The sequence below is a fragment of the Dermacentor andersoni genome, chromosome 1, assembly GCF_023375885.2.
Source record: "Dermacentor andersoni chromosome 1, qqDerAnde1_hic_scaffold, whole genome shotgun sequence".
NCBI lineage: Eukaryota > Metazoa > Arthropoda > Arachnida > Ixodida > Ixodidae > Dermacentor > Dermacentor andersoni.
In genome coordinates this window covers 40004407-40020645 of record NC_092814.1, presented here as the reverse complement: position 1 = coordinate 40020645, position 16239 = coordinate 40004407, and the positions used below count along the sequence as shown (strand labels likewise).

Sequence of the window (16239 nt, the reverse complement as noted above, 5' to 3'; positions counted from 1 at the left end):
ACACTAGTGCGCCCGCTTGCAGCGACCCGTTGCAGGTACCACGGCATATAGCTGGGACAAGAAAAGAAAGCATCTATTGATTACGGGTATTTTAGATTAGATAATGAACTTGTCTAAGAATCTGGACCAACCTCACAGAAGTTCATGTTTACAGCATGCATCGCGAGCACTGGCTCGAATCACAAGCGCATGCACTGCCTGCGATGGTCAAACTTCAATACTTACCGCAATAAGTTGTACTTACCGCAATAAGCCGCACCGTTCTTCGATCACCAATGAGCGAAGGAATGAGCGCTGTTATCAGCGATGACAGCGCTCATTCTGGAGGGCAGTGGGTTGCAAATTGAGTCGGTAAGTCGTGTGTTCATTCGCAGCACGTCCAACTCCACTGACGATGGTAGACTTTGTGGTGATTTGGCGCTCTTTAATCTTCTGAAGATAAAATGTAAATGACCTTGAAAAGCCAATGCAGCGTCATCTCCTTCCTTCGCTCATTGGTGACCGAAGAACGGTGCGGCTTATTGCAGTAAGTACAACTTATTGCGGTAAGTATTGAAGTTTGACCATCGCAGGCAGTGCATGCGCTTGTGATTCGAGCCAGTGCTCGCAATGCATGCTGTAAACATGAACTTCTGTGAGGTTGGTCCAGATTCTTAGACAAGTTCATTATCTAATCTAAAATACCCGTAATCAATAGATGCTTTCTTTTCTTGTCCCAGCTATATGCCGTGGTACCTGCAACGGGTCGCTGCGAGCGGGCGCACTAGTGTGAGCATGTGGGCTTGCATTACCAAAGATGGTCTTGGCCCACTGATACGCTTAGAAGGCAAGTTCACCGCTGAAAGGTACGGGGGAATCATAGACGATGTACTCATTCCCTACGTTCTTCACGGCCCGTTCCCGGAAGGCGACTATATATTCCAACATGATAGGTCGGCGATCCACGCTGCTCGTGTTCTGCAAGAACTGCTGCATGAGCGTGGCGTCACTGTCCTGGAGTGGCCGCCCCAATCCCCGGACCTCAACATCATTGAAAATGTTTGGGGCTTATTGAAATTATCGCTGGCGCGCCATCCTCTGCATGGGTTGTCCGAGGACAGGCTCTGGTCCACCATCGTGAGCGAGTGGGACGTGCTCCGAATGGACACATCGCTTACGGAGTCACTTTACACATCACAGCCCTCCAGAATTAGCACTGTCATCGCTGCCGCTGGGGACATGACGAGGTACTAAGTGATGTTCTGAGCGTGACGCGTGCATTTCCTCGTCGGCTGGCAGAGCCTGTCTTGTGTAATGAATTATTGTCGAGAAGAAACACTTTCAGCTCAATGCCTTAACCTAAAGTATTCTTTTATTCTTATCCGTTTATTTCATCGTGTTCGACTCGCACAGTCATTATATTGAGTGTTCTGTTTTCCTTTCGCGCCAAATAATGACCGAGCACGTTGCGCGCAGAGTTCGGTGTCCCTTTCTTGTCGCTGCGTGTTACGGTAACACACACAGCGAAGAAATATACGTGCACGCACTAAGTACCCCGACCTTTCGAAAGAACGAAAGAAGCATGTCGTCAAAAGAAGTTCGTAGAACTCGAATGTGGCCAATGAAAGCGCAGTTTGGCATTGCACAACGCTTAATAAGGAATATCGGCTCAGTTCCCGCAGTAACAATGGAATACGCACACTGCCTCTGACCGTAGCACTCTTCCCGACAATGCGGCCAGCGCGCGCCGCCGTAGCAGACGACGCAGATCACGACTCCGTCCCTAGAGTGTCTGCGCCTGCGCGAGCTGCTTCCGCCGCGCGACTCCAGCGCTCGCCGCATCGCCGATGCCACGCGCTCCGAGTTTTCCCTCAAGTGTGAAACAGACTGTACATGGGTCACCAGTGACATTTCACAACGAACCTTTTTTTTTTTTAAATCTGCTGATGCCTCTAAATGTTTGGCTGAAATTGCTACAAAATGTCCATTTTCTTGCATTTCATTAGTTCACTGAGAATGGCAAAAGGCAAGCAGAGCGACAAAAGGCAAGCTATTAAGCTCACCAGACCCCGATGGTCCCTTTGGCAAGCCTTTCACTGGAGGCACCAAGTGGCACTGCTTGGTGGTTGGTGGAGATGGCTGAATTGAATGACGACTGGGCCTGTCTGTCTGGTGGTGACAGGAAGTTGGTGGACCAGACGTGTGTGGGATGTTGCGGTGCCGGTATGCCAAGTGCGAAGATTGAGGCCCTGGTGATCCCTATAGCATTTGATCAAGCAGAGTGAACATATTTACCACCACATAAAGTAAAAAAAAGGAAGTGACATGCAAGCACAACAGCTCAAACAGCATGCACAATATCTCAACCACATGCTCACAGCAAATGACACATCGAAATGTGAAACACCAGGGCCAGTATATGGTAATGTAGCGATTCCTTCACCTTGATTCTAATCCTTTGTTATCATTCACTGCTCAAATCCGGCCAATCGTGGCGATTATACAGGAGAAGCGGCACTAGGACCACTGACAAAGCGTGCAAAGGAAAAGAACTGGAATAGAATCGTTACATTATTCATGGCCCAGCATGCATATGCGATTCTTCACGTATGACACTGGTAAATGGAGAGTTCTTTTCGAATGGGCACAAAAGCCAGAAGTGTTACTTGAGCTCTGAATAGCTTGATCAGTGAAGTCAGGATTCACTCCGACTATAACTAACATTTGCTCTTTGACATGACATGCCTCTTTAGGACCAACGTTAATTAGTAAAACTGGGATGAGATGATTCACGACATTGACCAAGTTTCATTTCCTCTTGCCACACTATCATTTTTAGGCAGCTTCTATAGTTTGTTGCATACAAGAAAACATGTATGCCTGCTTTTTCAGAAGCTTCATCTGCAGTTATCACTGCATAAATTGTTTTAAGTCTTATACCTGTGTCACACGGGCACATTTGGAAGGCCTTCCAGTCAACTGCCTTTGAAACGCCACAACTCTATCGACTCGAAGGAATTGTCGCGCTGCTACACGGCACTTTTCAAAGGCCGTTGAGTGGTTCAGCCGTTTCTCGCAATATTGTGTGGCGCTGCGGATCTTTATTTTCGTTTTCATGTCACGAAAAGTTAAACAACATTAAAACCATTTAAAAGCACTATAATTTCTTTTAAGTTTGTTTATACATTAACAAAAATTTGTTTATACATTGCCTACATATATGTTTAGTTTTTAAGTTGTTGAGTAGCGAAACTGCGGCAACGTTTGCGCCGCTCGATGCAGCTGCAGTTTTGGTGTGTGTTCGCACATGTCAAGTAGCAAAAACACTTTATTGAATAATGAATAAGACTCATACGTATATAGTATTTTTAGAGCATTTGGTTTGATTTGTTCTTTCTAACCGTGAGTACGAGCACACTGTGAACGAGAGGGCATGTTCACGCTGTTTCCGCTTCCTTTGCTCAAAGTCCATCGAGATTTCGATAGAGTTGTAGGGTGCTCCGTTGAATCAATAGACTACTGACTCGGCGGCCTTCGAAACCACCCGTGTAGCAGCTGGAACTTGACCTTTGAGTCAACTGACTATCGGTTGGAAGGCCTTCCAAACGCCCGTGTGACACAGGTATTAAATAGCGTAATGTGCACATAAATACACAGCTAGAATTTGATAAATAAATGCTTTCTGAAGATATTCAAAATTTTTATTGCTTGTATTTGAGAAGCCCTCTCGGATTCTTCCCACACACCCTCACAACAGGTGTCACTATTCAGATGCACAATGTCTCAAAAATTGTGATATAAGTTCACTTCGAATTAAGATTCACAGAGACTGGCATACTTGCATGAGGAATGACATGAACAGCAAGTTAATATTTATTATGATTAACTTTTTATTTAATCACTTTACTGTACATGTTGCAGTAGCAATTTGAAAATGATCAGCACATGAGGCACATCTATGTAAAGTAGGAATTAAGAGCCTACCAGCAGTTTTGTCTTTCCTGGCATTAATGCATTTCATGGCACACTTTGGCAGACAGGCCCTCCACTAAACGTTGCTCACCCATGTGAACCTACTCCCGCCTTTTAGTCATTATTTAAGAATAATTGAGAAAATGAAATGGACAATTATTCTAAAATTGGCGCCAGTAAGCTTTTATACTAGATATGACAAGATGCCTTGATCACTGAATGGCTTGAAGTTCCACTTCAAAAGTGCAGCAGAGCCTTTACAAAAAACTGGACTGCATTTTTAATGTATTATTCAAATATAATAACATTTCATATATTAATTAATCCATTTTTCCAATGTAGCCAATCAGTAAAAGCACTGACACTCAATGAGAGTGAAGTGATTATTAACTAAACTTCTTGAGTCATATACCGGGTGTTTCGGCAAACACTTCCAAATTAAAGAGATGCCCACGGCAGATAGCATAATCTAATCCATGAGCTGGTCTACTCTAGGAGGCAGAAATTACTTGCGCAAAACATTGTGCATAATCAACTAACAAAAGTTCACTAATTCCATCTTAAACTAATTATCTTAATGTAATTACCTTAAAGTTAAAGTAAGCCCCAAACCAATCAAGCCAATATTAAAAACCCAAACGTAAGAAGAAATTCATTTTGAAAGACAGTTACTACTTGTCCTGTCTGCGCCTTGTCCTGTATTTGTTCTTTCTTAGTGTGCTATCTCTCTTTTGAAAGCCATGAACCAACAAGCCCCACTACGTCTTCTACTGCAGTTACTACTTCTTTGGTGTGACACCAGAGTATGGTTTTCATGAAAGCATGCACCAGAAATGGAATTAAAATTATGAGGCACTCTACTCTGGGAACCTCATTGCACAAGACAGCAATAGAAGAATTCAGAGGTTCAAAATAAGAAAGGTGCTTGTGAATTTGTTGCCATTCTGCAGGGCACTGCTGCCAGGGAACTGCATATCTTGGTATAAAAATGCAGTTGCTATGTGAGCCCACTTAATAAAAAGAACAGTGCTTAAGTTGAAAGTAAACAAGATGTCAGTGCAAGAAGTGGGAGCTACCTTACAGAAGTATTGTTCACTAACAAAAAAGCTTCTGAAACAAAAGTTACGTTAATTTCATTTCAAGCATGCTAAGAATACAGGCAGACAATTATCGTTTTCTAAACTGTGTTTTTTGCATTAACTGTATATGTCAAGACGTTTGCATGAAAATTAGTTTTTCTGGGGATAAGAGAAGCTTTACCCCAACCAGTGTAGTCATTTTTCATGGATGCCACATTGGTGCAGAGCTTCATGGACAACACCTATGCCAAATAATGAATATGCCTAACCATCAACATATATGGTCTGAACAATCTATGTGCTGTTCATTTTGACCTGCAAACTGTGTTACACCTAGGTCACACAGGCGAATTCAGTGAAGCTGCAGCAAATGTCACTTTGACAGCACACTGCTACACATGAAAGGAGTGTCATTTGGAATTGAGTGTCATAGAGTAAATCCACAGGCACATCCAATTATTTAGGCAATATTTGCACAACAACAGTCTAACCAATCATCACAAGCCAAGAAAAGACTGCATTGCACCCGACACTCGTGCAAAGCACCGTGTATTTGAAAGTGAAGTGCTAAGAGTGGTTAAGTATTAGCAGTTTCTATTACAAATAGCATGGGGACATTGATAATATTTGAAATCTAACATAAGTTGGCAGTTTCACCCATATAATTGCTATCGCAATAAAAGGTAGTTTTACCTGCATTATTTCTGAATCACTGCTATTGATGCTACACACTTTGACACAGCAAACAGCAAATGCACTCACTGGCGAGTGCACTTCAGCGCGCACTGCGATTTGGTGAACTGTGCTAGAATTTCTCCACAAAGTACAAAAAGGAGACAGGAGTTCTTTCTTACTGTCCTTTGTGGAAAGTTCCAGCCAAGTCAACAAAATGATGCTGCAACAAGTAACTCCAATTGAAGCCTTATTGTCCACTGTCACCAAGCCAGACATGTTACTAAAGCTATCCGCATGACAGCCTCCAAATAGCACTAATGCACTAGCACTAGCCTCCTGGCTAGTATGTGCACTAGCCAGGAGGCTAGCCTGGCTTTGAGCACTAGCTCAAAGTAACACCGAATTGGCCTATCTAAGAGGAGTATTAGCTTATAAAAGCGAAAATATCAAGACACTTAGGGCTTTCTGGCATATTCAGACAAGAACAGCACTAAAGACATACTCACAGGTGAAGTCGCATGGAAAATCACATGTTGCCTTGATTGCGCGTTTGCAGAAACAACACATATCCATGTGCCTTCACTTTTGTCTGTGTCTTTAGAGGTATTATTACATGCATTTGAATAACCACCTAGCAGATGGTTTCATATTAACAGCTTTCTTACAACTGGAAGATGGAGAAAGTTGTTCCACTGCAGAAGTCCAATAACATTTGATCCCTCATTAACTGCAGCCCAGTTGGCCTTATACGCATACCTTTCAGAAAATTATGGCAGTCATTATTCAGCTTTTTAAAAGATCTCATTTTTCACTCCTTACCAACATGGCTTCAAGAAAAATTTCGCTTTCAGGCACAGCTTTACAAATGACATCTTTTACAAATGACATACTCTGCCATGGATCATCCATCTGTAATAGGTTTTTGGTTTTCTGGGTGCAATTGGCTAGAATTCATTCGACTGCAGAATTAGCAGTGTCAAGGTTTTGCATTATTGAATATGGCTAACTCCACAGATGGTGGGATTTATGTCTTGCATTAGGATCGCTCGTCTGGCTCTCTTGGTTTAATTCTAATTTGCATAATCACTTGTCTAGTTACTATGTCAAACTATTTTAAAATGCGTGCCTCTGTGGCAAAAGCAATCCTGAGGAAATCATTTATCGCATCTTATATCCATATTTAAGAAATTTCAAAACATTTTCTGAAACACCCTGAATATATTGCTTCATGGCCCGAAAGTCATGCAGGAAACCATGCAGGCGTCATGCAGGAAACCATGCAAGCTATGCAACAAGCAAAATAAAGCAAATAGGCATGCATGAGTGCATCTGCATCTCCGTAGGCCACACAGTTCCCTGTCTATAATAAGAAACTAGTGAAACCTGTGAGGTTGATGGCTGACGCAGGACTTCACCCTTTTCTTGGGCAGCTGTTCAAATTAACAGTAATAAACAGAGCAGCCCAAACACTCATAATAACTCACACAAGCATTGTTGAATTTGTGACATACATAAATATGACAAGCCTCTAAGATATTAGACATCAGTACTTAAATAAATCAAGCAGCTTGTTAAGTTTCATCTATTCACCTTAGAAAACTATGTTAAAGCTTCTTTTTACTTATTTATTTACTCAATCTGTGCTCAAATATTATAATGTAGTAGTATCAATATCTATTTTATTTGTGTAGTAGTTCCTTTACAGTCCCATATGTTAACAGACTGCTGCGACCCTTCAAAGGGCTCAATGGTCGATCCTGTCTGTATAAATACAGCTTTATATATATATATATATATATATATATATATATATATATATATATATATATATATATATATATATATATATATATATATATAAAGCTATATATAAAGATTGATTGATTCATTGAAATGGGCACTAGAAATGGCACCACAGCTTTTTTTTTACACATTTGTTTACTCAATCTGTGCTCAAAAATAATAATATAGTAGTGTCAATATTTATTTTATTTGTCTAGTACCTTGACAGTCCTATATGTTAACATACCCCTGCTGCGACCCTTCGAAGGGTTCAGGGGTCAATCCTGCCTGTATAGATATAGGTTGTTATATATACATATAAAAAAATAAAGATTGATTGATTGAAATGGGCACTAGAAATGGCACCACAGCAGACCTATGATGCAAGTAATGGCGTAAATCTCGGAATTTCACACTTTCCTAAAACTGTTCTTGTGAAGTCACTGTCAGGATAAAACCTCATTTACAGAGTGAGCATGCATTAGAATGCATAAAAGTTTCTGTGCCAATGTGAATACATGCATGTCATGAGAACCTTGAACTACCTAAACAGTGCAGCCCAGGAAAAAAAGCATACAGGAGATAAGCAGAACCAAAGCCATTATGAGAGAACATAAATACTATTCTGCAAACACACGAATGTCATGGGAAAACATGGGGAAGGCGGGAGATGGAAATTCAAGATGATGAGCAAAACAAGAACAAGTTGAAAGCAGGAGCTAACGTTTCGACTTGTCTTCTTCAAGGCCTTGAAGAAGACAAGTCCACTTGTCGAAACGTTGGCTCCTGCTTTCACCTTGTTCTCGTTTTGCTCATCGTCATGAATGTCATGGGAAGCATAAGCAATGCATGCTGTAGAACTCCAGGCAAAGATGAAGCATAAGGGAGTAAAGCAGTACCAAAGGCAAATTTTATGAATGAACATGCATACTATTCTGTAAACCCATGAATATCACAGGAAGCTTGAGCTATCTATGCAGCACAACTTCAGGCAAAAAAAATAAGCATAAGGAATGAATCAGAACGGCAGCCTTTGACTAATACACTCTATTCTGCCCATTTCATGTTAATTTTTTTTTGCCACCAATCTCAAAGGCAGAAATAAATGCACCTAAAAAAGAAGACACAACAAGGCAATGAACTTGAGAAAAGGGCAGCTTGTTCACCAGTTGAGTTCTACCTAACATGAAAAAAATAACTGTATTACACTACAAAATGAAGAACTTGCCTTGCATTGGTTCCAAGCCAGCATTCAAAGCTGGTGCACAAAGTCGTGTCTGACGGGAGCAACCAGACTTGCCAATATACTTGTTGTGATCCGCATCAGAAGACTCGTATGACGATGGATGCTGTCAATAGATGATAATCATTCAAGCGATTCAATTATGGGAAATAGAGTTCAACAACAGTGCTACCGAGTTTGCAATGCACAATATAATTAAACGTTCCTTACACATGGAACTTTTCCAATGAAATTGCTTAGTCCTAGAATGCATGATGCAGCAGGAGTCATAAATAGCTCACTGCTGCCACTATTGCCAACACCTTAAAAAATAGTTTGTGCCCCAAATGACAACATAGAAACTGCCATGTAAATAAGACATGCATGCAGGATCTGCTGACATACATGAGTGACAGAACTCCACTCACGACACACATGAGCTTGGCATTTCTTATATCGCTGCAACTGCTGCTTGAAGCTATTCAGAAATTTTGCCCAAATGCCAGGTCTGGGACCTCATCTCATAATGATTCTTTTCATGCTCTATTCCTTTTTCCATTCATCAATGGCTCACATGAAGCCTTGGGCTGAATGGCGCAGGTATGAGCCACCAGCACGATGATTGGCAAGTCTATAGCAAATAGAGTCAAAAGAATAATCACAAATCCTGACCTTTGTTCTAAAGCATTTACATCATTTAAGAGCAGGACACAGCTGACACATCGCAGTGATGAAAACATGCCTGCTTTGGAGCACTGATAGCTGTTAGTTTTGCATATAGTGTATTACACACAAAGCTGACCCTCATATGTACCGCCAAAGTATCACACATAGTGAGGGAATATGGCTAGACCCCTTTTCCTATGCACTGTAAAACTGTAGGTATGTCTTCTGCTACAAGCTGAGCAACTTGCATGTACCCGGTATGCAATGGAAAAAGCTTGCACATATTCACTTTTACGTGGCTATTGCAGATGTACAGACAAATGGTTCTTCTTTATAATGCTGTATGATCGAGCTTATGATTTCCTATAGGCTCCCGAAACTTGCCAGGCGGCGGCTCGGAGCAAGTGCTATCAGCATCTCACATGGCAAGCTGAGTCAACACTGGTACGGAGGGTGCCAGTGTTGTGTTGGCCCTGAAACTGCATGCAAGCTCTTGCTTAGAGCAACAGAAAGGGCGCAAATCTTGCTTTGCAACTCCGAGCCATTAGCAAAATTATTTGCTTCCACCAAGGAAATGTACACCGCTAGACATGTGCTCGCTGTGAAAGCCGCCGGCATTTTGGTGCTGGAGTAGCAGCATTCCAAGCGATGGAAACACACAAAGTGTTTCTTCAGAAGTCGCCACGCCCTATATAAAGTTATGCTTTATTTGACATAACAGGTAAGTAGAGTTAACGAGCACAACCGCCTCAGTATTCAAGTAACTCGCTCTTTGGTGGTAGTGCTTCAGTGCTCGTCTAAGACTTCAATTTTCACTTACGTAAGCGTGCTCAAAGTGATTAACGACTTCTAAAGTTAATGCACAATGTGAGGCAATGTTGAAGTATGCCCATTATATTCAAGCCATTGAAATGTCGATGTCTTTTGCTGGATCACTGCGGCCATACTTTGAAGAAAGCAAAATAAAGAACTAAGATTTCGCGGCACACTAAGCTTGACCTAAATCCCTCACGGTGGACTTGTGGCGCACTATAACTATTATATATTGCAGTGCTATCGCAAGTCAGTGAGAGGCATCACGCTAACCAAAGATAACTGAAAAATATTAATGTAATTAACCGTCTTGAGTTGCTAATCAGAGACAATTGCTCCGGTGGGGCGTCACCACTGCTCCATGTGAGCAGCACCTACCAGGCGCAAACCTTCACCAGATGCCCAAGTAACAGGAACCTGCCTCGACTGCCAGCGAGAGAGTAGAGCGATGAAGCCTATGAATTATCGACGGGGAAATCATCGAGCAAGGCATCAAATTGACCAGAGCAACAATCTATAGAAGATGCATGTTATGTTAAGCTTGATTTCTTAAACAATTTTCTAGCCCTAACATGCCACCGAGGACATTTTGACCAAGCCTCTTCTGAAAGGCAAAATAATGACACAAATGTCCAGCGATACCATTAGAAATGTCAACGTACAATCGCAAGCACAGTCACTGGTGATTCGACGACTGCACGTCAAATCGCCCATGACACAGAACAGAAAGCATAAGCGTTGCCTCACATGTTTCAAAAAGATTCATTCTCTTATAGAACATGCCAATGAAATGCTGTGACCCGACCAGTTTCAAAGCCATGAACTACCCTGTCTCACAGGATGTCAATTCGTCCTTCCCTTAGTTGCGCTTCCGCTGTGACAGGTGGTACAGTACCCCCACCAGCAAGCTCGACTGTCAGGAGCTTATACAGTGCATATTGGACTATTTTGTACAAAGTTAGATTGGATTTGTTTGATTTGTGTAAAATTATCTACAACTAGCCATGAAAAAGCCTTTTCCTAACACAAATGATATATATGCGAGTCACAATGGTCCACAATGCCCATGACACATTGTGACCATTGCTCTACAAAATATGGTCAATCCTATAGCCAGAAACGAAAACAGATATATATTACATTGATATAAGCACAGGATGAATACCATCAAGCTTGATAATGAAATAATTCTACCATATCTCCTATTATACCATGTTTTCCCATTAAGAGGCAAAGTAACATAAATCAACGTAGACACTGTGTTGCAACTACCGGGCCTTTACGAACATATCGCGGTAATGCAGACATAATCGATTTCTAAATATTATATTTATTTCATGTTTTTTTTAACATCCGTCGCGTAGTGCACTCTAAGAACAGTTTACACCCTTTGGTGTGCCCCTTCTGCCACACAACAATAATTGTCATCTGCCTTGATGCGTTTCCTTTCTTTAACGCTGCGAGCCCGGTACTTTCCAGTAACGAACGGCACGCGCGTTATCAGCATGATAGCATTGCCGACAGGAAATGCCATCATGCTGATAACGCGCATGCCGTTCGTTACTGGAAAGTACCGGGCTCGCAGCGTAAAAGAAAGGAAACGCATCAAGGCAGATGATTATCGTTGTGTGGCAGAAGGGGCACTCCAAAGGGTGTAAACTGTTCTTAGAGTGTGGTGGCCGATCCACACGATAATGCACACTGGCGGCACAACGGCACCGAAGTGTTCTTTTCACGAATAGTAAAAAGATATAAAAATTGATATTCGTTAAATATATTGCCTCTATATGACATCACCTGTGCCGATTTCTGCGTAAACCTCAACGACCCAGTTCAACCTCCAGTTCGTTCGCGTTATGTTGACAGCCCGTCGCCCCAGCAGTGCGGCAGAACGTGTTCAGTTATCCGTGAGAGAAGAATAGAAATAATATTGTAGGCATGCAGGAACATGAGAATACCGTCAAGACATGACGTTTCCGGCAGACGTCTGGCGCTATATACCTTTGCTGTGCTTACGTTGATTGATGCTCAATGCGCTCAAGCCTAGTTGGTTGAGGCAGATAGTTAGGCCTAGCCTAGCACGTCGTTTTAAGACGAAGCTGTCAAGTACATGTAGCACAGAGGAAATGTTGCACCGCACAAAACACCGCTACTCTAGCTCACCTTCGAATGCAAATGAGCGTGTGCTCCAAACAATTAAAATGTTTAAGTCTCGCCATTTAGCGATGCAGCATGTGGTTATTGTACGCACAGCGATTACAGGATCGGCTACAAAAGCTATTGTAGGCTTACCGAGTGCTTCTCAGGTGGGCGCCCTCGTTCTCCGGCAACCTGTAAAACACACGTTAAAGAACAGTTTAAACCAAGGAGCACGTTCTGAGAGCTCAACTAACACATGAAACTCACAGCTACTCCTTGCAAGGCAGCCTGTCGCTTGAGGTACTGGAATATCGGCAGCTCATCCAAGGGAATCAGTTTCCAGCCGCGGCCATAACACCGCAGTGGTATTACTTTGTCGTCGTCATCTAGGGGTTTACCAGACTGACTGCACTGATGCTCCATGATGTTAAAACCTTCGTCTTGAGCGTCAACTGCACGATGTCAGAGGATCCACGCAGGCTGTTGAACGTGAAATGGAACTCTAGCCCGTGTTCCAACCCTAGCTGCAACAAGAGCACCGAGTGGCGCTGATGCGCATTACGATGATGATGATGTCTGTTATTATAATGCACGCAAATGCACGCTTACACCGATCAGTGCAGCGAAGCCATATCAAGACACGTAATAATCGAAATTATTGCGAGTCTGATGCACTCTTCTCGATATCTGTTGATAATGATATATGTCACGCCATTATCGTTGTAGGACAAGATAAGCCCCAAAGGGTGCAAACTGTCTCGGAGTGCGCTATCCAAAAAAAAAATTACCGACGATTACGTTACTTCCTAATGCGAAATTTGAGCGCAGCAAATAAGCTGTTTCACCTTTTCGATAGATTGAGGCAAAGAAATCGAGCAACACATGTATGCGCTATCACAGAATTTTTTTTTTTATTTTTCACACGTATTCCTTTAACAAAGACTCCACTAACAGTTCTTGACAGTCATGAAGGAAGCTTTGTGGTCGGAGAAATAGACTGATATATGTTCGACTTGGTACACCAATGCTTGATTCTCAAAGACGAGATCTATACAAGTGCCTCGCGAGGTTGTCACAGCCGTGGGACGCGTTACGAGCGAGAGGAACGGGATGTTCTCCCGCATAAGTGTTAGGAAATTGCTGTTTGTCTTTATGTCAACATTAAAGTCCCATCGGTCGTCTCGCTCATGGCTCAGAAAGAACTGGCAGATAATTTCGCAGTGGCGAACGGCAGCGGCAATTTCGGCTCGGGCGGTGCACATATACAGATCCGCCGCCACCGATCTGGCTCTCTGATTGCCACCGCACAGGGCGAACGGCAGCGGCAATTTCGGCTCGGGCGGTGCACATATACAGATCCGCCGCCACCGATCTGGCTCTCTGATTGCCACCGCACAGGGGTTGCATTGGAGGAGGAGCGAAGAAAGGAATTAAGTTCGAGCCGGCGCTTTGACAACCGGAGACTCGCAGGAAGAGGGGGGAGGGGGGCGGCGTGTACACCCAGCGGCAAACGATGGGGGCAGAAGCGCGCGCAGCAAGCGGACAACACGATAAAGGGAGGAGGGAAGAGATAGCAGCGACTGACTGATGCCGCTGACGCCGATAGTGAGTCAACCCCAGCTGCGGAGTTGGTTTCAGGGACAACGCCGCCGATGCCGACACAAACAATAAGATACCCTCGCTTCCGCAGCGCTAAGAACCAGGTCTAGCCGTGGGAAGGTGGTCACGTATTCGTCGACGTGCCGGGGCCTACGTGAAATAACCGGCGCGTCGGCAACTGAAGAGCACCCTATCCGCCACACAAGAACAGGGGGGGGGGGACCCTTTCCTCCTCTTTCTGCATGGCGGCGACGGTGTTCTATGCAGTCACGTTATCTTGACTCTCTAGCGGCGTCAGCGGCATCCAGCGGTATCAGTCGGTCGCTGCTAGCGCTGGGGGGATGAAAGGGGGGCGGAGCTGGTTACGAGGCCGACGACAACGCCGACGACGACGCGAAACCCAGGAACGGACGCCAAAGAGCTGCGCTCTAAAATTGTTACGACTACATGTGGGATGTGCTGCACTATTGGGCAAAGTTCTGCCACACAACAATAATCGTCATCTGCCTTGCTTGCGTTTCCTTCAAAACGCCGCGCCCGCTACATTCCTGTCGGGAATGCAATGTCAGGCTGATAACACGTATGGCGTTCGTTACTGGAAAGTACCGGGCTCGCCGCGTTAAAGAAAGGAAATGCGGACAAGACAGATGACGATTATCGTCGTGTGACAAAAGGGTGTAATTTTGCTTAAGAGTGTAGAAAGTTGGATGCTGCTGTTGTAATGGTATTAATTCCGTACACTCTTTAAAAAATGTTACAACCTTTGAAGCTATTCTTGTCCCACAACGTTAGATAATAGTCATCTGTCCTGCCCCATTTCATTTCTTTAACGCTGCGAGCCTGGTACTCCCAAGAAACGAATGGCTTGCGCGTTATTAGCGAAGCACAGCATTCTCGACAGCAAAGTAGTGAGCGCTGAGTTTTGTAGAAAGAAAACGCAAGCAAGGCAAATGACGATTATCATTGTGGAACAGAACAGACCGCGACCCCAAAGAATGCTCACATTTTTAACAGTGTAGGGTTAATAAAGGGAAAATCAGACATCCACCCGTTCGCAGCAATTTCTACAAAGGAAACCCATACGGGTTCCTCGAAAGAAAAGCCTCAGAGTTGAAGAAAAATTCGCCCTGGTCCGGGACTCGAACCCGGGACCACTGCCTTTCCGGGGCAGCCGCTCTACCATCTGAGCTAACCAGGCGGCTAGCAGATGGCAGGGCGAAGTCGAATTTGTCGACAACACACGAAGCAAAGGCAAATGTTTGACGTAGTAGTTCTGCGGAAACCCGCAAGGTGGAGAGAAGTAATTAATAAAGGGAAAATCAGAATAGTAGAGGTTGCACGCACTGAATCATACCATATACTGGTGTTCTGCTTAAATATATGGCGTTGAATTGGATTCGGAGGCTATAAGTGCTAAAATCATGATTTCGTTTTAGATAGGGCCCCACGGGCGCTATTTTGAGAGCGATCAGTGATGGAAGCAGAGTGCGCCGAGTCCTCATAGCTTCGTGTGCGCTGTGTGGAAAGATGGCTGCTCCGGTTAAAATTTATCAGAAATTTGATGGGAAATTGTAGGCACGTTGTTGGGGCTACCCATGGAACACAAAAGACTTTATACCTGTGTCACACGGCCACTTTCGATCGTGATCAAGCTCGATCCGGACCGAAATTCTCGACCGCGATTTGCTCCCTCCCGCAGATTCCACAAAGGAGGCAAACGCGACCGAGAAGTTCGATCTCGATCGGGCTCGATTGCTATGGAAAGTGCGCCGTGTGACACCCGTATTAACATGCGTATGGAAACGGTTCAGAACAGCTATTATTGGTCTATGTGAAGACGTTTGATAAACGCATTTTTCAAGACGTTTAAAATACGTTTTGTGTTCGAAGCTAACAAAAACATTCCCAAAACTCTCGATACAGCAAGCTTTAAGCTGTTCGAACCGTGGCCGTCCACCATATCTTCAGCTTGGCCAAAGTGGTTATCAGGGGCCTGTTCTGTAGCGACCGGCCATCAGCCGAAGAAATGTGCAGTAAAAGGCCGATCCACACGACGGACCAAATTGCTCTTTTGGACCACGGTCCGCGCATCACGTGATAGGACGTGATAGTTCGTGCGTACCGCCGTTGGCCCGCGCAAAACCGCGACCCTCGCGGTCCAACAAATCGCCGAGGCTTTTCCCGCTTCAGTTTTGGCGGCGGACCGCACGCAAACCGCAGCGATTTTGGCGTAGCCAACGAATGTTGTCCGGCAACAGAGTGTCTTCAGCCAAATCGACTCTAGTTTTCGGCTCAGCAAAAGCCAGTCAAGCC

General features: G+C 43.9%; 1 protein-coding gene and 1 non-coding gene across 4 annotated transcripts in view; both read right to left on the bottom strand.

Moving 5' to 3' along the window:
* Positions 1-12870, bottom strand: part of LOC126545259 (uncharacterized) — a 50877-nt gene extending 38007 nt beyond the window's left edge. For 2 of the 3 annotated variants that reach the window (XM_055061354.2, XM_055061353.2), the window contains exons 1-5: positions 12595-12870; positions 12481-12519; positions 8716-8836; positions 7089-7135; positions 2043-2238 (exon numbers count right to left, since the gene is read on the bottom strand). In XM_055061354.2, the coding sequence (XP_054917329.2) occupies positions 2043-2238; positions 7089-7135; positions 8716-8836; positions 12481-12519; positions 12595-12750 (559 nt within the window). In that variant the 5' untranslated portion in view covers positions 12751-12870. Of the gene's footprint in view, positions 1-2042; positions 2239-7088; positions 7136-8715; positions 8837-12480; positions 12520-12594 lie in introns of those variants that run through there. The other variant, XM_072285893.1, reaches the window with a different exon arrangement.
* Positions 12871-15049: 2179 nt separating this feature from the next.
* Positions 15050-15124, bottom strand: TRNAS-GGA (transfer RNA serine (anticodon GGA)). The gene has a single exon. It is a non-coding gene; the product is annotated as a tRNA-Ser (tRNA).
* Positions 15125-16239: the final 1115 nt, after the last annotated feature.